At 36.4% G+C, this 27925-nt stretch overlaps 1 protein-coding gene across 4 annotated transcripts in view; it reads left to right on the forward strand.

The window, feature by feature from the left end:
- ASAP2 (ArfGAP with SH3 domain, ankyrin repeat and PH domain 2) overlaps nucleotides 1–27925 on the forward strand; it is an 83095-nt gene that overhangs the window by 6917 nt on the left and 48253 nt on the right. For all 4 annotated transcript variants that reach the window (XM_053974796.1, XM_053974797.1, XM_053974798.1 and 1 more), the window contains exons 2-5: nucleotides 12079–12151; nucleotides 16000–16145; nucleotides 24677–24751; nucleotides 26304–26353. In XM_053974796.1, the coding sequence (XP_053830771.1) occupies nucleotides 12079–12151; nucleotides 16000–16145; nucleotides 24677–24751; nucleotides 26304–26353 (344 nt within the window). The remainder of the gene's footprint in view (nucleotides 1–12078; nucleotides 12152–15999; nucleotides 16146–24676; nucleotides 24752–26303; nucleotides 26354–27925) is intronic.

Here is a 27925-nt window from a genome sequence, read left to right on the forward strand (position 1 = left end):
GCAAAACAAAGAAATTAAAAGCAAAGCACATACATACACACATACATATATATATATGTATATATATGGAAAAAAATCATTAAACTGAGAGCTGGTGAGGTCGATAGAACTGAAGAGTGCATGTACTAAAGCCTGGAAAATGTTCATTACATATTCCAGGAAAGGGGAAAATTATGGCAAAATCTACAGACTTGAAACACCCCAGGAAGAATGTCACAAATTATCTGAGCCTGTCAGACATGTGAAGAAAAATCCAGATATTCAGAGGAAGGTTTTGTTTTAAAGAATATGTGTAAAGATAACAGACAAATTTGCAAAGGTCAAGTTTCTTTAGGAGTGACAGGAGGCAGTAAAGAAAACAAAAACACTTTTAAGCACATAGAATTGCAATGAGAAAAAGAAGACATAATATGCAGTTAGAATGTAGTAGTATTAAAGATAATGCAGGTATTGCCAAATCTAAACAAGTGCTATGCTGAAGTTTTTGAGCTCAAAGTGTGGGAGAAGGTAGAATGGATGGCAGGAATAGAGATGCAAGTAAGCAAAGCAATAAACAAAATGGTGAGCTTAAAGCACTCAGTTTGTTGGGGCTGGTTGACTTATTTCCCAGGATCCTGAAACAGCTAAGATGGTAACTAGCAAATATTTCTGACAAATCCTCTGAAGACTAGCTTTATATGTGATGTAGCACAGAGGGTTAAAAAAGCAGGGATAGAAAGGAGAAATATTTACATCTTAAAAATTACAATGAATGCAGAAATGCAGACCATGACCATTAAATTGAGGTGTTCTTATTCAAAGATTGTAAGTGTTCCTGGATGAGTGGCAAGCAAGTACTGGTTCCCCTCCTGCTTCCAGAAATGCTTGAAAAACACTCTAAACATGCATTTACAGCAATTACCACTGGTATTCAAGAAGACAGTGCTTTCACATTTGTAGCATAGTCAAATGTGCAAGAAGTTCACAACAGGAGAAATTGTGTGTCTCCTTATTTACTCTTTCAGCAGTGCTGGAAGCTGCTAATGGGAAATCAGAATTATTGAGAATCATACTTGTAAAGCTGTACAAAATGGTTATACCCAGGTCTCATATAGCACTAAAATCTCTCCTTTGGTCCATTTTAACTGAGACAGATTTTTTTTTTCTTTAACCCAGCTGGAAAATGTTGTTCTAGTTATGGAACAAGCAGAAGTTTGAAGTTTGTATCTATTAACTTTATTACAAATTGAGGGCAGGAGTTCTCTTTTTTTTTTGGTAGCCTTTTCCCCACACAGTCTCACGTTTGTTAGCATGAAGCTTAAGCTGTTCTGTATGCCAAATGCTTACTGTGTAGCTGCTCTTGGTGGGGACAGAGACATCAGCTCAAAGAGTTTTAGTAGTAGAGATGAGATTTTCTGTGATTAAGGTGACCACAAGCTTCTTTTGTTTCGACTAAATCTAGACTTCTTTTCTGAAGTTTACATCAGTCTAGGGATTAAGCGGTCAAGTAAATTTGGCTGAGAAGCAACAAAAAATGGTAACACAACAAAGGGAAGACTCACAAAGTAATGGGCACCTGAAATGTTTAAGAGCTAACATGGAGATCAGTCATATATGAAGAACAAGAAAAGGAAATTTGAATTAAAAACTAATTGAGAGATTGAGAGAGTTATTCAGAAGCAGAAGTACTGTGATGGCATATGAAGAATTGAAGGGTCAGGAATTGCCACTTGGGGAGAAGAAGCTATTAAGGAGGGGATAAGGAAATGCATAAGAAGTCTGAGGAAGTTCAGAGAAATTGGAATTGACAGGAACTGCAAAGGAAGAGGGAGTGTGGCAGTGTTCACACAGGAAGTAGGATGAAAACAGAGGCCTGAGAACGTGGGGGCAGGGCTAATGTGAAAAGGATCAGTGTAGCAAGGAGGAGGGCAGGAATATAGGGAAGGGGTAGTGGTGCAGGACAGGGAATAATGGTGACCTCTTATCTATATCCTACTGTGTAATTTAGGATGGAAGAAGAGTTCTGTAAGTTCCTCAGAAAATGGGATGTAATTAAGAATTATGCAGACTTTATGAGATATTATACATATCTGAATTTTATTTGGAAAGAGAAAATAATTTACCTTACAGGGGAGAATTTATTGATGGAGGAACCAAGATACAGTATTGCAACTGAATAGGCTTTTTCTTAAGAGCGATGGTGCTTTGCAGGAAATTAGCTTCGGTGGTGTGATTCACTACTTTTCATCTCAAGTAGTAGGCTTTGTTTTCAAGTGAGTAGGTGTTGGACAGAATTTGAAAAATGTGCTTCTTTGTGTGTGTGAACTCTGCTTCACAAAAATATTTACTATGTAAGTGACATACTGTGCAGTGAAGTGTATTTCTTTGGAATATATTCTTTAAGAAGTGGCTGTAAAATAAGCTATAGTATAAATTCTAGCATCTGACTTCTTAAACCAAAAGAAATAGAGAACTGGGAGAGAAGGCTGAAACTCTGCTCCTTGTTGTCTTGGAGCAGTGTGGTGTTCAGAACCATCTGCTGTTTGTGGACCCCTCAGCTAGCCCTGATTAAAGATCAGATTATCAATGTAGTTGTAGCCTGAAATCTATAATTCTGTCTAGGCATTATGCTAAGTATGCATGTAGCTACATCAAAACAGCTGAAGTGATTAGAGCTGAACAAACTACTTCCATGTTTCTGAAAGCTTTGTACTCCATTTAAAAAGCACATAGGAAGGGAAAATGGTAGTGAAGGGGTATGGATGTTCTTATGGATTATTTTCTCATGTTTTATGATTTCTATTCATTGTTAATGAAAGATTTCTTTCCTAGAATATGCAATTTCAAGGAATTTTAGGCTGTATTCTAGGGAAGTCAACTCAGAAACAAATGCATGAAGTAATCATTTTAAGCCCCTTCAATCAACAAGGATTACTGTTTGGCTATTGCAGTAGGAGTAGAAATTTCCTTAGCATTTGCAAACACAGAACCCCTGCTCCGTAGCCACGTGCAAAACATGCAGTATGGAGTTTTGCAAAGCACATGTTTTTAATTATTTGTTTATTTTCCAGCACTGTAGGTGTATGTTACACAACAATAGAAAAAAATGCCAGCAGAGTCCTCCTACACTCTGAGCTCCATGTAGACTAGATGCTAATTGTGCTGATGAGAATAGCATTGAAGAAGCAAGTAGTAAATCTTTTCTAAGCTGCTTTTTGTTTGGTTTCATTCATTCTGCTTAGTTCCCTTTCTTCTGTTGCGTAAATGGTCTGGATATAGATGATAAGCTGTTCATATAAGTATTTCCAGCCCAGTCTGTTCTAGGGATGGAGTGGTCATGTTTGCCACTGCCTTCCCTGTCCCCCAGGCCATACAGATGTGGCACTGGTGCAAGGACACATGGTACTTGGTTACATATAGATTCAGCCTTTTGTCTCTTCTGCTTCAATCAGTTGATTCAGTAGCTCTTTTCTGTTTCATTTAAGAGCAACAGAAGTTCTGATAGGCCTGGACGTGCTTCTCTTTTCTAAATTGCTTCAATTTTAAATGCAAAAGTTCTTTGTCTTAGGTAGTGTTTTGTCTTAGGTAACAGTTGTGTATAAATTTACCTTCCTAATCGAAATTGGTGATACAGGGAAGTACCATCTGTTCCATTCTATAGATACCTTCCATGACATGAACTCTCTCATTACTTTGGCAAAGTCCACTCTAGGGATAAAGTTTTTATTTTTGCATCAATATTATGTAAATGAGTATTGTATCTCTACTGTTTGGTGCACTAATAATTGCATCACTTAAGATTCACTTACACTTTGAGGCAGCTGTCTCTAGTGACAGGAATGTCTGAACTGTTAATTTTTGTTATACTTAAAGCTGCTGAAATTCAAGTAGAGTTTAAGATCATTGCTTTCAAGATTGTAATAGTGTCCTGTGATTTCTGTGTTGAAATCTGAAATGAATGGCAGTTCAGATGCATTCTTTCATTTAAATGTATTGACACTGAGACCATGCAGAGATCTTCAGATGTATAGTGAATTACAGAGAAGTTGGAGTGCAAATCACAGGCTGAAGTGTGAAAGCCACTATAGAACAGAAATAATTTTATAATGTTTCAAGAGAAAATAAGTTATATCATTTGACACTGGGTTTTATGTGTAATTATAATATACCATTAGTATTATAGGTAGATGCTCTTAATAAATTTCTACCCTGATAATAGAGAGATGATGTCCAATGTACTGTTTTACCTCTGATGAACCTTATTTTGACAGTTGGTTCTGTATGACAGTATGTCCCTGGGAATGGTTGGTTCATTTGAGGTGGTTTGTCTTACTCTCCTGAAGTCCCCTGTAGATACTTCTGCCATTCTTTGTTGTGGGAATATGACATCCTAAGACTTTCAGGTGTATCATAAACTAGATAGAGTTTGTGTGCCTTCTGTTCCCTTTCAGAATGGACACCTTGTATGTGTCTGCCAGAGATGTTTGTGACACTGATTTATTATTTATTGTTGTTAAGAAGCTCTCAGAGGCCTGTTAAGGATGAAGTTCAATTTTGCTGTGTTGCTGTAGACTCTTCTCTTTTCTAGGCTAGTTTCTTGTCCCTAGAGTTATTGGATACCTCAAGAAGAAAAAGTCAAAGGAGTGCTGGGTGTGGAGAGATAGATAATTTATGGCATCCAGCTGATCTGTGCACATACTGCAAAGGTTCTCATATTTAGCATAGAGTAAGTATATCATACGTAGCGGGAAACATAACTGTTTAGTTTTTCATTGTTTTATAGAGATTGTAACAGGAATGTCTGTCTGGTTTAAGTAGAGGTTTGGAAGACTACAAATACCAAATTAGACCACTAATATGGGAACTTTTGACTATCTGGAAATGAGTATCTCCCATACTTGGGGAAAGTATCTCCCATAAATAACTAAAATTTCTCTTTTCAGGAAGCTTATCACATGCAGAATAAAAGGGCATTATATTCTGCAAAGATTAATTCTTGTTGCCTCTGATGGTATCTAAAAAGATTTACTACTGGAAAAGAGTTACTGAATTAAAAGATCTGCAAAAGGAAAATCCCATCAGCCAGCTCATCATAATGCTATTGAATGATACAGTGTGCGGACCAGCCTCTTCCAACAGCTGGACTCCAAATCATGAATGGCTTTGAGGGATGCTGACAGCAGACAGAAATGCAAAAACATGAAGCTAGAAAAAAGTCTCTTGCAGGGTGAGGACCAGAGAATTTTGACATGGCTAAAGGGTTGGTAAATCTTACTGGTCAATTTAAGACACTGGAACTTTAATCCTGTTGCCTATGTTACTTTATTTTACATGGTGATATCTCTTAGGATGTTGAAGCATGTAATAGTAAATAAAGGGAGATGGATATCAGGAATTGGCTACTGCAACTGAAAAAAATAAACAACAATTAAATATTAAATAAGGGAGTTTATTTTACACCCCCTCTGTTTATAAATGAGCAACTGTAAAGATTAAGTGCATCATCTGTTACATTGCTTATGAGATCTGTATTTAAAGTCTAGTCATCTTGTCTTTGAAAGCAGATAGCTGCAGATGTTGGAGAAGAAAAACATATCTCTCAGTGTAAAAATTGGTTAATGCAGGAGGTGGATGTGTTCTGGAGAAATAGTTGGCATAAGCAGCTTCCATTCTTTCTCTAAGCTTGAGATTTTATTTCACAAAAATGCTTGATGTCTATTTCCTAATTAAGTATATGTTGCATTTCTAACGTTTTGTAGTGAGAGAAGCCTCACTACACAGATTGTGGAAATCAATTAATACACAGATACAGCACCTGTTTAGTGTGAAGCAGTCTCATTTAGTGACTTTTTTTTAGTATTAATGATGTAACATTTTCTATCTCTGAACCTCTGATTTGGGATTTCTCTTCTTAGAGAAGTGGTCTGTTAGAGAATTCTGGTTTTTAGGCATGCCTTCTTTGTTTTTATAAATGCATTGTACAAAGTCATCATGCTCAGGTCTTGCTAGCAGAATTACTTTGCACTTTCACGTATTAATTTCCCAAAGCACATTAGTGTTACTTTTTTCCACTGTGCATATCCTTAGCTCAGGAGTTTACTACATTCTTCTGCCAAATACACCAGTGCTTGTTTAAACAGATTGCCTTACCATTGGACCCTCAAGAACCACGAACCCAGATGCTGGAGAAATAATGCTTTTGTGGAAAGGGACCTTTCAGAGATGATTCTGCCATAAACTCTGTCCTTTTTTTGCAGGTTTGTCTCTGAACCTTCAGTCTCTTTAGCTGACAGGTCTCACAGTGAATAGCTCATTTATACAAATTAACTGTCATAGCTACTGCAGTTTTTCACATGCCTGCTCCAAGTAAAGTAATTGCCTCAAATGGAAGTGTTTTTAAATTACTGTTGTTCTAGGACAGATTCAGAAGTTACAATGCCTTGCCCCAGACTATGCCTGTAAGGGTTTTTTTCCACCCTTTGTATCAGTCCCTCTGTGAATGTGCAAGGTGATCAGTGGAAGGAAACTGGAGAGGGTTTAGGAAAGAAACTAATACATTGAAGGAGGAAATGACATAAGAGTAGGAGAATGGAAAGAGGATTCTGGAGAGGGATAACATAATTCAGGAAGTTTTTTTACCACCCTCTGTTACAGAAAAGTGGATTGAAGCCAGCGGTGTTGACAGTTCATTTCTAGTAGAAAAATAACAAGCTGAGACAGAATGTCTGTGGATATCTCTGATCTTTTGAGTCAACAAGGATTAATTACAGCAAATATCAGATTGCCTGTAAAGATACACCAGAAAAGCCAAACTATTGTGGTTCCTGGATACAAGTATAAAAAAATTGCTGCTGTTAATTATTAAATGAGACCAGTCCAGTGAGGCACAAGAACCTTGTCTTGTTCTGCTTTCTCTACAATAACTACTTGATTGCCTCTCTTTTCCTTAACTGACCAAGTTTCTTCCTGTGCCCTTTTGTTTTTGGGAAGGATGTTTCTATATATGTTCAGCATCTGCAGCAGCCTCTGGCATTATAACTTATCCTGAAATACTGGAATGGATGAAGTGCAGAATTTATTATTGTTGAGTAGCTCAATGTTTTAAAGCAAATTGCTAAAATTAAGAGTGAGATCTGATTTTGTTCTAAAAAAATAGTTATAAGATAACTGTGTATAATAGATCAAATATCAGTGTGTTAATATTTTTTGTATATTTGTCAGTTAGATGTTCAGTATAGGGAAGAATAAGTAGATTCCTGACTCCAGGATAATCTTTCAAATGACACAAGGTTTATTTCCCAAAATTTTATTACGGCTTAGCAGTAGTTCCAAGCATTTGTTGTTGTTGCTCTAATGGGCTCTTTATTTTACAAAATTATAATCTTGAGACTTTCCTCAAATTCAGATCCAGTTCTATTGAATACTTTCAGCAAAACCCCATCCAAATAGCTGAAAATGTGAAATAGTTACTTTTACACTTTCCAAAAGGAAGCTGTTGTGGGTAAGAAGGAAGGAATGTGTTAGAGATTTTGAACTGTTTTAAATGCAAAATAAAGGTAATGGCCAACTCCTTTCTCTTCCTCTGTCACTACTTCCCATGGTATGCTGTCAGGTTTAGATTTTTTCTTTCCCTTGTCTGGAATGAGAAAATTTGGGCTTGTTTCTCTTGAGAATAGCCTGTTGGACTATGTAGTGTTTATGGTTGAGAGTATATCAGTCTTTTGTTTTTAAACTCATTACTGGAAACTGGGAGATTATCCTGGGGAAGGATGTGTACGTGCTTTTCCTTGCTTGCTGCCCTGAACATCTGCTGTTGGCTGCTCCTTATAGAGGATATCAGGTTAAATGCAGTGTTCATCTGATCCAGTATGGCTGTTTTTTCTATTCCTTCACAGATAATTAATTATTTTCTGGGCCACAAAGAAAAAAGACACTGGTGTGAGGACACTTGTATAAGATAAAGACCCAGACTTCTGCTGTAAGTTTGGCACAAAAGATGTTTAATGAACTGCTAGAGCCTGGGGACTCTTCACTTATGCTGCTACTGCCCTGGTTTTCCCCATACCCTTTGGCTCTGTAAAAGGTGCCAAGATCATCTCTGGGATGTTCAGTTTCTGAGTTTCTGTCTTCCTGCTTTTTTTCCTCCCTCAGTTAAATATGCTAATAATAGAACAGTTTGTTTCTCCTCTCTCTGCTAAAAAGAGCAAATAATACATTCCTCTTTTATGCCAACCATCTATATTGCACAGATCTATTTAGACAATATAGATTTGGGGATTGATGCCAATCTTTTTATTTTCTGAGGTTTTTGGGGGGGAAGCAGTGCAATTAAATGTTTGAAAATTGTAAATCCTGGTAGGCTTAAATCTTTCTAGCAATGTGAAACAGATTTAAGCAGAACTATTATTATTATTAATTAGATTGAAGCATACAGAGTAGGATGTAGAATAACATTTCAGGATGTTTCAGTAGTCTCAGACTGATTTCTTCCTGCTAAGATGGATTTGGTTCTAATTAGTTGATGCATTTTACTGTTCAAAGTAAAAACCTTTGAAGCAGCAAAAATGGAAATTGGCCTTTGGCGAGTGAAACTGGACCTTGTTCCTACATGTGGAAAAAAGCTTTGCTACTTATCACTGGTAGCTTGAGTCCTCTGTCCTGTGTTCCTTTGAAAATCTACATTTGATTGTGATATGCTCGTTCCTGTCCCTAGTATACTTCTGACTAAAAAGTAATTTACCTTAAAAATGGTTTCATCAGATTGCCATCAGAAATCACATGAAAGTAAATTAACAGAAGACATAAATTCTGTATTTGGAAAAAAGATTGCACAGACAAGGGCACACTCAAGAAGGTCACTTTCGAGTTTCTGTTTCTGTTCACATGCATAACACCACTTCCACAATAATGTGACTTCTTGTCTTATGTACTGTAGAGAATCCCCCCCCCCCTTAAGTCAAAGCTATATTTACTGTTTTTAACAATAGAGAAATCTGAGTGCGCGTTAGTAGAAGCTGAGTGGGACCATGAAAATTATTTATATGGCCTCATAGTCTCAGTTGTGCTGAAACAGATGCTAAAATAAGCAGCCTCACAATGGAGTTTTTTGAGGCAAAACTAGAAACATTACCTGAGAGGACAAACTGGTCCCACCATGTGAAATACATGGTCACTTTTCTTCTTGTTCAGGAGTTCACTGGGCATTTTTAAGTGAATAAAAAGAAATGCTAGTATATGCAACATCCAAAGCCATTTAAAAATTTCCTGCTACTGAAACGACTGAGAATGCACCAAGAAGTTGAATTAGGGTGCATTTTGGTGCATGTATGTGCATTGGTATAGTACATGTATATTTATGAAACAAGCAGAAGCTTAGAAATGTGAACTGTAGTGAAGCTACAGCTGGATTTGAACTGATTTACCAGTGCTAAGATGTGGACAAAGAAAAGGACAAGGAAATATGAAGAACAACACTAAAGACAAGGAGCTGACATTTTCAAGTTTTATCCTGAAATGACTCCTTTGAAACACTAGATGTGAATAAACACCAATGCTGTTCAGTGAAACAAAAGCAAAGTCTTCCACTCTATTTTTTGGTCTGTAAGCAAGAGTGAAATACAGTATTTAAAATGCAAAGCTTTTCACTATTTTGCCCATTTTGCCCATAGTTGTAGGCACACATGGGCACTCTTAAATGTCACACACTATGAGAAGGTTACGCCAAGGAAGGGAGGAACAGACATAACTTCCTACAACAGCAAGTGTAGTTTTCTTACCACAGTTGGAAACATAGTAATTGTATTTCATAAATATATCCAGGTCCCACTTCAAATGGCTAGATATTTGTTATCCTTTGTTTCCTGTTTGGAAAGCTTTCCAGAATGATTTTTCCCCCCAGTCTAGTCACAGTTTATTAAGGTTCAGGTACAGCTTTGCACAGACACAGCTGAAAAGACAGGCAGAGGATGAAGAGAGGACCCAAGAAAGCCTGACCTGTACAGTTTCAACACATGAAGGTTTTAGGTTTTGCTTGTTGTATTGTCCTTGGTATTCTCAGTGGGGTATTTTCCCCCTTACCCTTTGTTTTGAATTTTTATGTGGACCAGCTGTTTGAAATGGATTAATGCTTGAGTTGTCAGTGGTGTATTAGGGGCGTTAGCTGCCATTCCTGTTGGACTCTGGTTGTGCTGTGCCTTGTGGGTTTGTTCCTCTGCTGCCTGATCCTGGTGAAAGTGGAAGTTGGTTGAGAGACGTTTCAAACCAAAATGATGACTTCAGTTGAGGAAGAGGATTTGAGGTTTTTTCCTTACTGGGAGTTTGTGCTTTCTGACTGAGGCAGTCTTGGGCCAGAGGATTTTATGAATCCATAGATCTGTCTGGATCCCTGACCATGGTAATACAATTAATCCCATGCATTTATCCTTCTGACATTTCCTTAAGAATTATCTCCCTCAAACTAAGGTGCAGAGATTTAAATTTTCTCAGCTGCACACACAAATCTAAGACTTGGCTGAGAATTTAATTTGTTAGTTTTAAGTCTCTGGCTGTCAGCCTTCTCTTTGGATTGTTGCTCGTATTGCTTGTAGTTGGAGACATTCCTTTCACTTGTACTCCAAGAGGGTGATTGCCCTTTGATGCAGTCATCAATGAAATAATTCCTCTGTAGTCAGCTGATCAGAGGGTGCTTTTTTGAGGTTATTTTTAGAAATCACCAGATATACAATGAGGGAATTCACTTCAAGTACTCCCATCCAAAGAGGTGACTAATCTAACCTTGGACATCACACTAGATACAGACTTCTTGTAGTAGATGGAATTCAAATTGCTGAAGAGGGTGAACAGATCTGGCTCTTATGGGCTTGCTTAGATTGTTTTATTTTCCCCTTCCTCAGTACTTCAAAATTCCAGGTGAAAAGGCCTCTGCACTTCTCCTGCTGATATGTTTCAGATGTGAACTATAAAGATGTAAAACCTCCAATGGATATAGCAGTACCATGACACTGTAACCATTAATGTTAAGGCATTGTCAAAATTTCTTGGTTTCCATGGAATGCTGTGAAGATTTTGTTCCCCTATTTGAGGTCTAAATAGATTCAGTTTAAGAATACTCCCAGAATCAGGGGGTTTAATATTTCTTTTTGCATTCACTGTGTTAAAATAATTGTATAGACCCCTAGGGGCTAACTTTTCTGCATAAAACAATGGTAGATCAGGTGTGTAGCTGCTGCAATTCATTGAAATGTTTTGGATGAAAACTGGAATTTATTTGGTGGGTTTTCTTTGCTTTATCATGTATCATGCCAAACAGCTCTTGGCATAATACAATTTGTAGTGTTCAGTATTGTTTTGCAGTGAGGCCTAAAGATACCCCATCTCTGGAACATATATTTTCTTCAAGTTTCACAAATTTTTTTTAAAATTAATTTCTATAACCATAATTCTGCTTCTCCCTTCTGGAATAATTCTACATTTTTGAGTCTGCTCATATTTCACTTCAGTAAGCAAAATGATTACCTGCTTTTACTTCTTTCTTTGAAACAAACTGATTATAAGTGCTCGAGCATTCTAGGCAAGATTTAAACTTGAATTTTATATAGTGTTGGGGAAAGCTTAGCCTAGTGTTAAACTGTGTGAAAGATATTTGAGAGATATGCAATTTATTTTGCTCAGCATAGCAGTTAGAAAGTTCATGTCGTTGAGAAAGCAATTAACTAAATTATCCAGGAAAACTTAAATTAAATTCCATTTTCAATATTCTGCCTAAGGAAGTGGTATTGCTCATTTCTTCATCAACATCAGAATATACGATGGGTGAAAACTGTTTTAAGATTCTTTAATAATTTAGCATGGAAAGATAATACTTTGTAAATTGTTTCCTGCTTAGTTTATATGATGCTGGTCCCCAGCCAAAGATGTAGGAGGTGTTTTTTTGGCTAAGGGATATAGGTTGTATGGATGGGGATGGAAGCAAATGGCAAGTAATTTATTAATTGTGGAAATAAAGTTAACTATGTAATAAGTTGTAACCACAGCAGGTTTCCAGGGCACAAATTTGCCAAAAGACAATCGACTATTATCTTTTTCTTTCTTTTTTTTTAGGCTCTGGATGTTGACCGAACTGTTCTCTATAAAATGAAGAAATCTGTCAAAGCCATAAACTTATCTGGTCTGGGTAAGTACTTAATTCCTATTAGTTTATATTGATGAAATAAGAAGATTTAAACAGTCAGATGTCATACTGAAATGGCAATCTTGAACTAGCTGTTTGATCATGACCTCAGTAAGGATGAGGTGCTGTGGGGTAGCTAAACCTCTCTTGCTGCCGTACTGGTACCAAGTGGTAAAGCTGTGCTCTCCTCTTTCACTGGGTGTGGGCTACCTGCTCTTTCTGTCATGCCTGCTGCTTGGCAGATACCTAGATGAGTTTTTAAGCTTGTGTAAAGCTGCATATGCAGTGAGATCAACTTAGTTGGGATTAGATGAACACCTGAAGTGTAAGGCCATGTGTATCATCAAGAGATGAGGGTGTGTGGGGGGGTGAAATTACTCTTTGGCAGCAATAAGAAGCTACATTGGCTCTACTGCTTTGTGAAACCTCAGTCTCCCTGGTGGCTTCCACTTATGTATGTTGGGAACTTCATGACAAGAGGGAGCTGATGAGCTGCAACTTATTGTCATGATGTAAAAAATCAGATATTTTTCATACAATGCTGTATAAAATACAAAGAACTATTGCTGCATGCATTTTTAAATATGTGCCAATTTCTTAGAATTGTGTATGTTTATCTTCTTTGAAAAAATAACTGAAGCTTTTGTTGTTGTGGATTAGCAGCATTTTGTGAATAAGAAATAGCATTTGTTTTTGTGGATAAGAAATGGCATTTGGTTGGCTTTTGTTCTCACTGTGCAGTTCATAGCAATTAGAGCTAACAAAACCTATATTAAATGCAAAATAGATAGGCCTGTCAACCTTGGAGAGCCACCAATATCTGACAGAACTTGTGGCCATGTAGGTGTTCAGACAAGGTTAGAAAAAGAACTGCTGTTGTGGTATAATTATTCTCCAGTAATTGAAACGAAGTTCCTTGTCGAATGTAATAAAGCTATTATCTTTGGATTGTGGAGGGTTCAGTTTAAGATTCATCAGGAGCTGTTTCATTGGTTTGGCATCCTTTCTTCTCTTCTTTTTCTTGCTTGGCTGGGTTTTTTTGGCTGTTGAGTTTTTTTTTAATTTTATTTTAGAGTGCTAGACTATGCTTTCTAATCAGAGTGCCTGTTAGAACATTGTAGCAAATCACTAATCTTTGCCTAAAATCAGTACCTTGCCCACATTTTAAATTTGTGCTGCCCACCCAATCTTGACAAGAAAGGTTTGGAGGCTTTTATCTTCCACTAGCAGAAGCATCACTAACCAAGCCACTTGTCAGCCCCTGGAGTTTCTTTTAACAAAACAAACCCCATGGTCCTAGACTCAGAAGAGCACAGTGACTGGATTTTTAGTATAGGTTCCCTAAATAGTTTATAATGTTGTAATAAAGTAATGTTTTGTCTTTCTTTTTTAGTGTGAGCATTTACAAACCATTATTAAGGATTACATAGTGTCTCCCAATTTGTACATAGATGGGGTTCTTACTTAAAGAAAGCCTCTAAACCCTCAAAACTGGATCAAGTTTCTTTTTTTTCGATTTCATATCTTTTGTTTGTAGAGAAACTTTTAAAATTTGTCAGGAAAACACCATAGGACAGGAAGAGTATTTTGGGGGGTTCCATCAGAAAAGTAGATTTTTGTGCTCTTCAGAAGCACTTGGGGGTACCAGCTCAGTTAATAGTATTGCTGCAATAAACTAGCATCAACATTCTGGCGAGTGTCTCAGAATCCAGAAGAACAGTCCCTAGGATGCTGGGGAATAGAAGACTCCTGGGGATGCCACGTGGAATGGTGCCAAGCTTGTTTCCTAAGGTAAAATGTCAGCATGGCTCAGCTATTGGTTGCGCATCTAACCATAACACTTAATGGTAGCAGCCTTTTCACCTTGCTTTCATGCCGGAACAGCTTTTTCTTTTTGCTGTACGAATTGTGGCCTGACCTCTCCTCTCACACCTGGGTTCATGTAAGCTAAGCTGAATGCAGGAAACAGCAAAAATGCAGAAAGCAGTGCGGAAATAGTTCACCTTACTGGCTAGATGTGAGATCTAAAGGAGCTGTGACCTGCCACATCCTCATTTTTTCTGCCTGTGCCAGTTCATTGAAAGCTTGTTCAGGTGTATATATGTCACACAGTAGAATTAGTTGAACATCCTTACTTCATCTTACAGCAAAAATTTTGGCAAATGCTCAGCCCTTGCTGTTGATGCTGAGGAAAATAAGTAACTTTCAGTGCTAGTATGCAGTTTTAAAATTTAATAGCTATCTGTCACAGGCTGCAAATTCAGTGCTCAAGTTAAAGACTTGTAGAATTAATGCTGTTTGTGTAATTCCTATTCTGCATGTACATTATGTCAGTCTTTAATTACATAGTGTTATACCATTACTGTACTGGGTTTTAGTTTCATATATTGGAAATTAGAGAAAATTTGTAGCTATTTGAGCAAAAAAGTTCTTGAATGGCGTTCCAGATAGGACTCATGAACAGACAGGTTTCTTTTTAGTTTGGAGCATGATAAGTTTATTGAACAGGTTATATAACTAATTCACTGAAATTTAGGAAAGGACTTTTATCAAAAATCCTTTGGATATTAAATGTGTTTATGTGTACAAATGGGCTTGAAATGAAACTGAATCATTGCTTTTTTAAACAGATTAATCCTCTCTAAATAATCTTTAGGGTTTATGCTAGTCTCATGTAATGACCAAGACAGTCTTTGTCCTTATTAATGCATAATTTGTTTTCTAGGGTATGGAGTTTTTTTTTTTTCCTGACTTCCTTTAAAGCTTTAGAAATTGTCTACAGCTAGAATAAGAAATAGGCAATGTTAGCTGAGAAGGTGCCAACTTGGTGTGCTTTGTCCACATACTTAAGCATGACATGGTCACTAAACTTGAGTTCAGAAAAACTTTCTGTTTCTGTTTTATTCCACAGGTCAAATTGACTTTTGACAAAGGGACTTTTCATGCCTGTCTATATTGGCAGATAACCTGGTGACCTAGGAGTAAATCACTTGGGCAAAGTAGTTAAAACTCTCAGATTTCCTTTATATTTGAATTTATTTTATGTCTAGATTTCCTCTCATGCCCTGGGCTGAAAACCCCCCAACACGTGCAGCTCAAAGCTTTCTGAACATTGATGTTAGATGTGTGCTGCATGAATTGTCCTGGTGTAGCCCAGGACCACTGGATGACTTCTAGGGCAGAGCTTCTGGTTTTGTTGTCTCAGAAAGGAATCTGGTTGTCATGAACCAGAACTGCTTTCAGAACTGAAACTGGCCTGTGGTAAATGCAGATTGCTAGGATTTGCTTCAGATCCCCACTGCTGCCCTGAATTACAAAACTGACATAGATACAGTTTCGTCCTCCTCTGTAATGTGTTTTATAGTCCTTTTTCCTAGGATGACCCAAGAATATTTGTTCTGTTGCCTTCTGTTGTAGAGAACCAAGACTCTGCCAGCACACTTTAGCTCCTCTGTTTATTTTTCAGCATGCAGTAATACATAATACCACACAGTTAAAATAGTGTTAATAAAAGACTAAAATCTGAAAGTTCATTATGGGAGTTGGGAGATGTTATGAGGTCTCTGCTATGGTGCAGAAATACTGTGGATCTTTCTACAGTGTCAGATGTTTGTCTTGTCTTGGCACATTGTCATTTGTACGTGTGGATAGGTACCTGCAAACCAGAACGAGTGAGATATGTCGTACTTCTGGCATATCAGTGTTAAAGTGTAAATAATGACGGATTTTTGTATCAATTGAACATTTTTAGCAATAACTCTGGAAAGGTTTTCTTTAAAAAAAAACATAAATTATGATTTCAGTAACCTTTTATCTGCTGATGATATCTTCATGTTTTGCTCTTTTCGAAGCTCATGTGGAAAATGAAGAACAGTATACACAAGCACTGGAGAAGTTTGGTGGCAACTGTGTTTGCAGGGATGACCCAGATTTGGGAACAGCGTTTTTAAAATTTTCTGTGTTTACAAAGGAATTAACTGCACTCTTCAAAAATCTGGTAAGAATTGCTTAAGAAAAACAAAATTGCTTTGGAATTCCCCTTGCAGAAATCAAAACTCAACCCAAACCAAAGAAACCAGAAAAGAAACTGCCACAACATAAAAACACAACAAACACCCATCTTCCAACACTTCTCATGCTTAAAAGCTTCCCACAATAAAGTAGTTATAATACACATTATAAAACATCACAATTTGTTTTAAAATGTGAAACCAGCAAAACCCACCTTGATTTACTGTGTGATCACAATGTTTTACTTTACTTTTCCCCACTTTCCATTTGTTTTTGTAAAGGGAGATTTTAGTAGCCCTGGAAGAGAGCATTTTTGCTTCTCAGGGAAGTGACTCAGGGAAACAAAATCAAGCAAAATGCTAAAACAACAGTTGTGTCTATTGGGGACCAATCCTACAGCTGAAGCCAGTAAGTCTTAAAAGCCTCTTTGGTGAGCCAAATGGGATGGAGCCAAATGGAAGAATGAGATTTTTAATTATAAATGGAGAATTTTCAGCCTCAATTTCACATTAATCAGAGGGTGCAAAAAGGGTACATTCTGATTACATCCTACGAACTAGAGCTTTCCCCTGTCTTAGCTACTGAATTTACTTGAATTCACAGTACTCTTATACCAGGGGCTAGGAAGGGGAAATGACCCAGATTCCCAGGAGCATTTAAAAGTCTGTGTCTGCTGAAATCAGTGGCATGAAGACACATCAAATGTTTTTGTGAATGTAGACCAAATGTCTGTAGTTTGCAGCCAGCTGGTCATAATCACTTCTTTGGGGAATGTTTCCAGCTGATGGGATTTAGGGCAGTTCCATTCACTCTCTGATACTGTCCTGTCTTTTTACCCAATCATGATATTGATGAATACAACCATAAATGTATTTATCAACAATGAGATGTATTTTGTATTGGTTATATTGATTTGAACTTCTCTAGATGTACAAATACTATCTGAGATTATGTATCAGAAGAGGCATCCTGATTCAGTGTGAGTCAGTTATCCCAAGTCTCTTGTACAGAGGCAGGCAGCTCCTGTAGAAAGGAAAATGGAATGGGTCTTCTAATTGATACCTTCTGTTGATTAAAACTCCCTCTCTATCATATATTAATTGAAATATGATGAATTCATTAGGCAAATGGATCTGGGAAATGTGATGTTTAAGTGGTTTTAAAAAGCAATCTGCTAAAAGCTACATCCCCCTCCCCAGAAAATCTTTCAATGTATTACATTTCAAGAATGCTTCTGAAAGCTAGAAGGTGTTGCTTTTTTACCAAAAATCTTAGCTATTTGTTCTCTTAAAACCAGAAACTACTATCTTTGCAAAATGTTTCTGACAAGAATTAAGTTTTCTTCCATGCTTTGGAAAGGAAAAAAAACCAAAATAAGTATCCATGGGAAGTTGGAATGCATGTTTTTGTTACCTTTTGTTATCTGCCTCAGTGTTTTGTGTGTCTTCTCCAAGGAATATTTATGGTCCTTTTTGCTAGGTACGGGTGGGTTTTTTTAGTAGCAGCTATGTCCTTTTGCTTCAGTTTGTGTGTATAAGAACAGGATATGTTATAAGAGAGTAGCTAAGTCTGTAGTTTCTCTCAGTTTGTGGTTCTTACTTTCTCTGTTTTTGAAGGCAAGAGTAATTTTGCACATGCATGAATGTAATTTCTTTTTTTAATATTGCAGTAGCATAAGCACCTTCTCTCTTTAATACTGTCTGGTGAAGAGCAAGTCTCTGTAATGCTCTGCTCCTTCCTAATATGCCTCATATTGTTGAGGTTTGAAGCTTTTTGTTTTCTCCTGACTAGCAAAGGAAACCTAATGGTCCTTGAATTTGGTGTCTCAACAGGAAAATAGTTTCCTCCAGAAAGAAATACATATGAAAAAAAGATGAACTTCATTGTTGCTTGTAAATGCCATATTTATGAAAAAGAAATCTAGAATAATGAAAAATTATAGCTTTATATAGCCTTGCCTATTAGAAGTTAATGCCACTATAATAAATTTTTAGTAACTGGTCACTTTGAAAATCTGTTCATAAATTCAGTATTTGAGGTCTAGTTTTCTAGAAGGTTAAAAGAGTATTGACCAGTATAAAAAGTTTTGTACAGTAATTGGAAATAATTTGGGGTGTATTTTATTAAAGTCATAGCCATATGTGCATTCTCACAATGAGGTGACATATCCAACTCTGAATGCTTTCAACATAATGATATTAAAAACATGCCTCTCCTCTGGTGTTTCCTTGTAGCACTCCACGTGTTCTGGTTGTAAATATTTTCATCAAAAATGTAGCCAGGGCCATGCAACCTGCAGCTGTTGAAAAAACATTCTGAAAGGTACTCTTTAAATAGACCTATCTTTGGAGTTTCACAGAGTGCTGAATTTCCACAGAAGATTTTAACTGAAGTGGATGGGGAATGTGCAAGGAAGTGAGAGGACATGTTCAGACTGGAACAGATGCCAAAGCTATTAACACTGGGAAAGCTTTAGGGCTACTGTCAAGTTTTGCTTTGTCATATATTTTATTGTTGTTTCTAGAAGCTGATGTGTTCTGTCAGCTCTTGGCCTGGATGGCATTTAGATCTGTAGCTCTAAAGTGCTTCTGCACACAGGTTTTCCTTAAAGTTGTCCTTAGTAAGGTATTAAGTAAGCCATTATAAAGCTTTAACTGGAGTTTCAGGTGCTTGTTTTCCCTAATAATTTTAAAAGTTTCCCAAAAGACTTTGAAGTTTCTATGGCCTTATCAAGACATCAGTGTTTTAAAATATTTCAATAACAGCTGAAGTGTTTTTGTTTTTAATCCTAAAACCTGTATATTTACTATATAAGTTAAAGTTTAGGTCTTGAGGTTTTTTTATGTTTGCTATGCTGCTTTTATGTGTGCACTTTCAAATAGTGAATAAAATTTTAAAAAACCCACCCCAGCCTTTGTAGTTTTTCTTCACTTTTGAAGGGTTTTATAACCGCACCTTCAAGAAATGAATGTCTATTTACTGTGTACAAGATCCTTGTAACCACTTATTTTAGCCATTCTACCCCAGTTTGCATTATTTGGATCACTTTATAAGATATACTGTGCAATTATTTTCTCTTGCCAAAACTCTGATATCAACTTAAATTTTTCTTTTCAACTTCTGTTTTTTAAGAAGATTGAGCAATCAGTTTGTCTTTTTGGTAGTGAAAGATCTGAAAATACTAGAGGCCATTTTCAGAGATAACATACTACATTTTGTGGAAAGCACAATATTGCTTGTTAAGGACAACCTTGTTACTAATTCCTAATAGAATTGGACCACCCACTAGAGTAGGCAATGCTGCCAGGTGGGTTAGGTCTGTATGGTACTTGCCTGTAGTGTTAATTACTATTCCTTCTTAAGTATAGTGCCAAGGGATAAAGGTGTGAGTCTTAACATGAAAAATGTTAGGACAAGGAAAGGCTCATTGCAATATATTTGCACTTTAAATATTTTCTCCTTTAAATCCTATTAAATTGCTACACTGAGAAGAAATAAACTCTAGTTGTGTGTCTTTGTCAACACTCCTTGAAAAGGGGTTTGATCTGTGAAGTAGCTATTTAACAAATACCATTTGTGTTGTTGTTGTACTTAACTTTTTTCCTTTATTTTTCATTTATATAAATTTAGAGCTAATGAAACGGGCTGCATTGAGAGGAGTGGATCTGATATTTCCACTCTGTGGAAGATAGCTGGAACTAAGAGATTCTATTTTCTATTAATAATCCTTGGATTTTTAGTCAGAAAAAAATGGAAGAACAGCAGTAGTATTTTTCTGACCATATGCTCTTGCTTTACTTACTTTATTAAATGTAAGAAGAAAGAAAATTTGCTTAACTGTAAAAGGTAACAGCAAAACTGAAGGAATTATCTTTTCTGTATTATGTAATGAACTTGAAAAATTTATGCCCAGAATTTTCTTTGTTTAGACCAAGGTGTTACAACACAACATTTGATGGCTGAACCTTCGCAAACATATTTTTGTTTAGAAGGACTCGTTGAAGTCCGTGAGAAAACTCTACAGGTATATATATATTTGAGATTGGAGTATTTTATATGGAGCTCAATGATTTAAGTTGTGAGCTTTCAGTTTTTTACCAGTATACTTGAGGAAAACTTGGCTAACTGTGAGTTAAAAAAGAGTACTTTTTGATTTATGCTTATAGAGATATAAACCAAGATGTAATAATTCCTCCTTAGCAGCATGGGTTCAGCTCCACCTGGAATAAAATTTTAATTTTTTTTCCAAAGGGTATGGATTCAACTGGAGGAAATTCAGAGGACAGTAATAAAACATGATTAGGGCTTCAATAGGTAGGTTTATGAAGCAAGTTTAGAAGAATGTTTGCTTCACAGATAACTCTGATTGTGGAGGAGGAAAATAATAAATTGCATATAAATGGAATCTCACTCTGAAAATATTAGGTGAAATGTCCCAGATAAAGTGATAGAAGCCTACCACTTAGGTCTTTCAACCTAGGTTAGAAAATGTGCACTCTGGAGTTCTCCACTGGCAAGGAAGAAGGGCTGGAATAACCGCAAGCCTCTTCCTTCCTTTTCTTTTGCAGCTCTTTATTTTATGCTTTTCACATTTCCTGTGAAGTACTTCCTAATAGAGAAGTTCACAGTTTGTTTTTTGCATATTGGTGCTAATAGTGGGGCTGATTCTAAGTAGTCCATGGTGGCAACACTTGGTGTCTTGTGTGAAGGCATTTTTCTAGGCAGCTGAGCCAGCAGCTCCATGTGGACACTTAGTGGTGCTCGGCTGCTGTTCTGCTGGAGTCATTTTCCCTGTGGTATAATGGGCGGTGGGTGATGTCTCAGCTCAGCCACACCTGTGCTGTGGGGGAAAGGGGTGAGGACAGAGGAAGGGCAGCGTTGTGTCCGTGTGTGCGAGGGGAAGGCACAGTGCAAAGATGAAAGTTTGTACCGCCAGCCTTTGTTACACATTTTTCTGAAGTCTTGGGGGTAGATGCTAAACCTTAAAGTTCAGACAAACAATGTCTTATCTATAGTGAATGCTCTGATTTCCACTTTCTGCCTGCTGTATTGATTGGCCTTGTCCTACTAAAGCTCATGTTACTAGGAAAATTATTGGAAATTATTAAATCCAATAGCACTTGCCATGAAAAAAAAAGAAAATAAACAATGATTTGTCAGCAGGCAGTACTGCCATCACCTGCGCACACACAAGCACACTGATGGTTGAGAAGCCCACAGGCAAGAACAGGGACTGCATCTAAGGTTTAGTAATGGCAATAAGAGACATATCATACTGCTCAACTGCCTGAATTTTAGTTTAAACTGAAAAAGTTTCAAGTTCTGCATGTTAAGAAAAGTACTGAAGTTCTGAAGTATACTGAAAAGGATTTTTTTTCCTTTTTGCTTGGATTTAGCAAACAAAACCTACAGAAGTACTGCAGACACCAGTATAGGACGCTTTTATGGAGTAGAGCTTTAAGTAATCAGGAGGGCTGGCAAACAGTGGATTTAAATGTTTAACCATAGGCCCTTAAACCACTTGAACATCTTTCCCCTTTACAAATGCTGGCTTGCTTGTTGCTTCTACCAGCAGTTCTGGCAGCTATGTGTTTTGTTTATATGTTCTCTCTCCTGCCATTTCTTCTTCTCTGAGCCTTCTCCAACTTAGGAAGTTTTAATTTTTTACACTGTCATCTTGTTGGAAACTGTCAGAGGAAAACTGAAAGTGCCAGAGCAGCAAAGTTTGAAGTGGAAATGAGGTCAAGTATTTTTTTTTCCTTTATTTTTAACCATGTGGAATTTGCTAGTGTTTCTCTGAGACAGAATTACTTTAATTTCTGTGAAGCTTTCTTGCACCTTTGTGTATTTTTTTTAAACCACATTTTTAAACATAAATATAGAATCAAAATGTAGAGTCCATTGCATATGTTCTAGCTCCTTGTACCCTGCACACAGAGTAGGAGCTGCAGCATATTAGTGCTTCTCTGCATGCCAAAAATGGGTCTGTATTTTTAGACCCAAGCTTATGCTTCTCAAGAAAGAGGGGAAAAACATGTAAGATCTTTCATCTGTATATTGCTTGCTGACTTATAAATATGAGGGAGTATGATTCATCTAACTGGGTTAATAATGACAAGTTCATGCATTATGTATGTTTACTCTTGTTACAAATAGAATAGGAGCATAGGGAATACAATAGATGGATGGTAATATCCAGGTGATGGCACACAGAAGGAATAATTTGAATAATTTGAATAGGCAAACATTCTCTAAACTTTTTAAAAGAATGTAGAGTTTTTCTCCTGTATGTTTTTTGATTTTTTTTTTTTTTAAGTTTCTTTGGACTCCAGACCTCATGGTGTGAAATTCTAGCAAATATCCTTAACTATTTTGGAGTCTGATTGATGTTTACACATGAGTATGTTTGGGATAATACTTCAGATGGTTTCTTTTTTATGACTTAAAGAAAAATCACTCATCTTGAGTCTGCTCTTGAGAAACGCTTTGTTCTTTATTCCTGTCTACTGAATTTGAAGAATAATTAAATGGAGGCTGTGAACGTATTAATCCTTAAGTTAGACATTTGACTACATCATACTCATAAAATAGAATAAAAAAGTAGAAAACCTGGTGTGGGAAGATATCTTGAAAGAGACCTCTTCTCTTTTCCACCTGAAAAACCATTCTGGATGTCCACTTGCTGCTTCTAGAAGTTTTGGGAGTCTTTTATGTAGGTGTTGTACAGTTTAAACCTTTGCACTTATCTCCTGTATCTGTGACATATAATTTTATTCCCTTTGGGAATGGTTGTGTTGATATGTGCATGTGATGGTACTGCTGAGGACTTAGGAGGTGGATAGTTTCCAGCACTGCCAGCTAAGCATGTGTACATGTTGATCATTCAATTTTTACAGGAAATACTTTAAAAAAACAACCCCAATACAGAGCTGAAATATAACTTGTTGATTCTGAAGGGCTGTGGCTGGGTCCTGCAGCTTGTTGGGGAGGAGAAAACGTAGGGTGGAGGAAGGGAAATACGATTTGTGTTAAGAATTTGAAAGACCAGATTTTCTGTATTTCTTTAGCTTTTCCATGCAGAGACAGTCTGTATAACCTTTAAAATTGATGAAGGTTCACTTTTTCTGGTGGCTGAAATTTCAAGCAAATGCAATTAGGTAGCTTGTTTGAGGAGGAAAGGTGAGGACAGTGGGGCTTTGCTGGTTTGTTTTAACAACAGCTGTTACATATCACGGAGTCTTTTCTAGTGACGCCACCAGGTAACTACAGGGTGATAGTATTTTGTATTTTACAATTCTGGGGAGACTGAAGCATTGGAAATACTTTTTCCTTGAAATTTTAGTATTCTTTCATCTCTGGATGGGTTATGCTAAAGGGGACTTTGATGTCCCTGACATTATTCCTGAAGAAATAAAAGCATTTGTTCCTACATGATGCAAAGTTTTTTCTGTAATTTGAACATTTGAAATCCATCTTCATGTAGGTATTTCAGAGCTTCTTGAAAAAAATTGCATTTTAAAAGAACAGCATAAAATACCGAAAAAAGAAGTAACTCATCCAAGGGCAACTTTCACTGAACTGCTGCAAAAGTTATTCTGATTTCTTTTCTCTTTGTGTTATTCTAAAGTATTTTGGGTTTTGCTCCTCATAGCAACTAATCCTTCTGAATAGTTACAGTTAAACTCTTTGCCTAGATATTACGATCCATACCTTGAATGTTTTCCCTGAATCATAAAGGAGTTGATATACAATCTTTTCCTAGCTGTCTTATTCTTACAGTCTTTCTTTGTTCTTTTAACCTACTAAAATATTATCATACAGATACTTAACAAAAACCATTATTATTTTACCACTGTCTTAATTGGAAATAATTTTTATCTTCTTGAAGTACTTATTTTCTCTAGAATTACTTGCATACTAAAGACCTCATTAAATTCTTGTTTCAAAGTTTACATGAGATAAGGCAGATGTATTGCTTTTTAAAACAAACGGAAAATATTGGAATGGTGGCTATTTTACAGGCCAGTGTTCTTTGTCTTTATAACTTCTGTCAGAGTAAGATGCTATGTATTGGGAGAGTAGCAAATACGCTTTATGGAATAGGTCTGAAGAAGCTGGAAAGTAAACAAGGTTAATATAAAATATTCTCATGAACTTAAAATAATCAGTGCTAAAAAATTGTATGCTTGTTTTCATATAATTTAAATGAGGAAATAAGGCAATGTAAAAATTAGTGATCTTATTTTGCAGACACTGTTAGATGAGATATTGATAATCAGCAATATTTCTGGAGATTTCCTGCTGGTTTGGGTTATACTGTTTCTAGAGTGAGTTTAATTAACTTTTGTTGCTTTCATCTTTGATTACTGGCTGTGCTGATAAACATGCCCATAAGGCAGGGGCAGGAAAATAATATGTAAGATTTCCTTGTGAAACTTTCTGAAATGTGTGTATTAAGACAGTTTATGTTCTATGCCTAATTATATTAACTGATTTGGTATAATTTTCTTGTTACAGATTCAGAATATGAACAACATAATCACTTTTCCATTGGACAGTTTGCTGAAGGGAGACTTGAAAGGAGTTAAAGGGGTATGTCTTTCCTACTATTAATGTATAGGATTGTTGTTGGTACAGTAGATACCTTTAGCAAGTGTATTAATCTTAAGTGTTGGAAGGCGTAGGATACTCAAGTAATGTATTAGCTCAATAAACAAGACTTTGGGGGGTTTTGTTTGGTTTTTGGGTATTTTTTGTGAATCAAGTCATCCCTTCTTTTTGTGGATTCACATACCTCGTGTTCTTGAGTGTGTATACAAAACAACATTTGAGAATCTTTAAAAGCAGGCCTGAGATACAGAAGATAAGCAGAGAAAGAGGTGTAAGATTCAGATATTTACTTAGTTGAATTAAGGGTAGTACTATATTTTAAAGGATTATTAGCATTTAGTATTCCAAACTTACCTGGCACTATTAAGAAACACACATTAGATGACTGTATCAACATAGAATTTTTCTTAAAGAAGCTGAAATCTATTTGTTTATGCCCCAGGGACATTTCCTATTTGAAATAACAGCAACTTAAGACTCAAATGATGATATGTTTATGATAAATTTCAGAGCCTATGGCAAGCGAACTTACTTGGCTTTTGCTTTGTTTACTAGTGAGCAAACAGGAAGTGACTGGCAGCTATTGTTCTAGGGCATCGAAGGAAGGAGGAAAATATGTACATGGACTAAAATTGGTTTCTGTAAATTACTGGAGGATAAATAGATTATTTAATAAGATAGACTTATTATCTTTGTGTTGTTTGCTTACCACATTTCACTCCTGGTGTTCTCTATGTCAGAATAAATACATTTATTACAATACACTGTTTCCCCACTGCCTTGAGAATATAATCAAATGCTACTTTAGTTAATTTAATAATTGCCTCAATAATTAATTAATATGTAAGAATTAGTTCCTAATCTGTAGTTGCAAAGTTTTTCCAGTGTCTGATAGTTGTAGTTGTCTGTTCTCTTGAACTTCATCAAAATTTCAGCTCTTGCATTTTTAGACATCAGTGAAATAACTTTACAACTTGTTAAGATCATTTTATCCAAATTACCTTATTTAGAGGAAAGAAAATAAAGGAATTTGGAATATAAGTAATTCAGAATTCTCATGAAATTGGTTATGCTGAGCCATAAGGTCTATACTGTTCCAATTAAGTCAGTAGAAAATTGATTTTTTTAAACTTTAGTGTGATTAATCAAGTTCCTAGCCAAGGCTATACCGCAGCCTCGGGACAGGGACTTTTTTCCAGTAGAGCCAGAGACAGAATGATGAGAAACTAGTTACTTTGATTAATTGCATTGTGTGGTCTTGGGATAACATGTTGTTATAACTTTTAAGGAGTAAAATGGAGCTGTAAAAATCATAGTAAAGAGCATCCTATAGATGCTTTTAAAAACATGAATGTATTAATTCTCTTTAAAAGATTGGTTTTCCTATGTGCAAGATTGCTTTTGCACAACCCTTAGAAGAAAGAGTGAAGTCCCTTATTCTAGTAGGCACTGCAAGTGGCCAAGGTGTGTCTTCATTGTTAGAGCCACAGTATTTTTCTTGTAAATAGCTGGCTGTTTCCTCTTTTCTTGACAGGACCTGAAAAAACCCTTTGATAAAGCTTGGAAGGACTACGAAACAAAAGTGTATGTATCTTTTAAACTTTTATCTAAGAGGGAAATGTAACTGAAATCTGTAGAGGTTATTTCTTCATGCTGAGGTTGGATGCTCTCAGCAGGTACAGCATGTACTAGAAGTGGATGTACACCTATCTGAGCCTTGTGAGTTGTGTCTTATGTTGTGGATCTAACCCTACTTAGCATAAGCCACTTGTTTGAAGTTATCAGATACACTGTTCAAACAAACAGCTATAAAATAAGTTTATAAAAAACGGAATTTTATATCTAGCTAAATAAATTGAATGAGTCAACAAACCTCAACACCTAATATCAAACACAATTTATTCTGGTTCCTAGTAAATCTTAAGTGATTCAGTGTCCTACATCAGGGACAGTGGTTTCCAGGGTTGGCCAGGTCATTTGTATCAGTACAAGCTGACAGTCTCTGAAGTAGAATTTTGTAGGGAATTTTATTCCACATTACAGTATTACTTGGATTGACTATCAGTTTTTTGTCACATGTACAGTATCTTTGTTCTTCTGAAATAATGCTACCTTGCATCAGACCATCTCTGATGATGCAGGTACAGAAGAATCACGTATGATGACACTATTTAACATAAATAACTTGCAGATCCACAGCCAACTAGACTGGCTGAAAATCTAGCACCATTTATGTATTTTTTTAATTGCACAAAGTTATAATGGTTCTCTGGTGCCCACTTACTTAGTCTGTCTGAAGTCTTCAGAAATTATTCCTGTAGCTGGTTTACCCACAGAAGCAACCAGTTAGCTAAATTTCATTATTCCTTTTGTGAATAACAATGAGAATGGGCTAGTTATTGCTTTCTAGCATCAAATTGTGAGGAAGACCTGTGTGGCTTTTCATTTTTGAAACTGCCTAGCTATAGCTGGATTTTCATAAAAAGACATTCAAAAATACTGAGACGAACCTCTGGTCTGACACTCTAAATCCATAGAAGATTGTGTTGGTTCCAGTGTTTTATGTTCCTGACACCAATGAGCAGTCTCATTTGGTGCCGTACCAGTTATTGACTATTGAAGTAATTAAGATTTCTAATCATTGCCTATGGCAGTAGTTGATCTCTGAGGACAGGCCTTAAAGAATAGTCCTATAAATTAGTCTGCTGTTGTCTAGCACTGCTTGATTGCTGTATCTGAAAGCATGTTTACTTGTGTGTGACTATTCATACTGACAACCCACGAAGTTTATAAGCAGAATTTAAAATAAATTTATGCACTGCTGGGACATACACCAAGAGGAATGTACTACTGGACCAAGACCTCTAGTGCTTTTAGGATTTTTGATCTAATATTCACTAGGATGAGTGTGTTGAAGTGATGTAAAGATTTGTACTTGATCATCAGTTTGTTCAGAGCTGGCATTTCAGAGTCAGATATACCAGAAATATTTTCAGTTGTTATTTAATTTAGTTAAGTACTTGAGAAGTAAGAAATCCCCTTAGAATATGTATTTGTATATTTGGGGATTTTCATTTGAGGTTGTGGACGTGTTGGAAATGTTATTTTGTGTGCTGTGTCATTCAGGACCTGAAAACGTGATGCTGACTGTGTTTT

Source organism: Vidua macroura, chromosome 3 (assembly GCF_024509145.1).
Source record: "Vidua macroura isolate BioBank_ID:100142 chromosome 3, ASM2450914v1, whole genome shotgun sequence".
Lineage (NCBI taxonomy): Eukaryota > Metazoa > Chordata > Aves > Passeriformes > Viduidae > Vidua > Vidua macroura.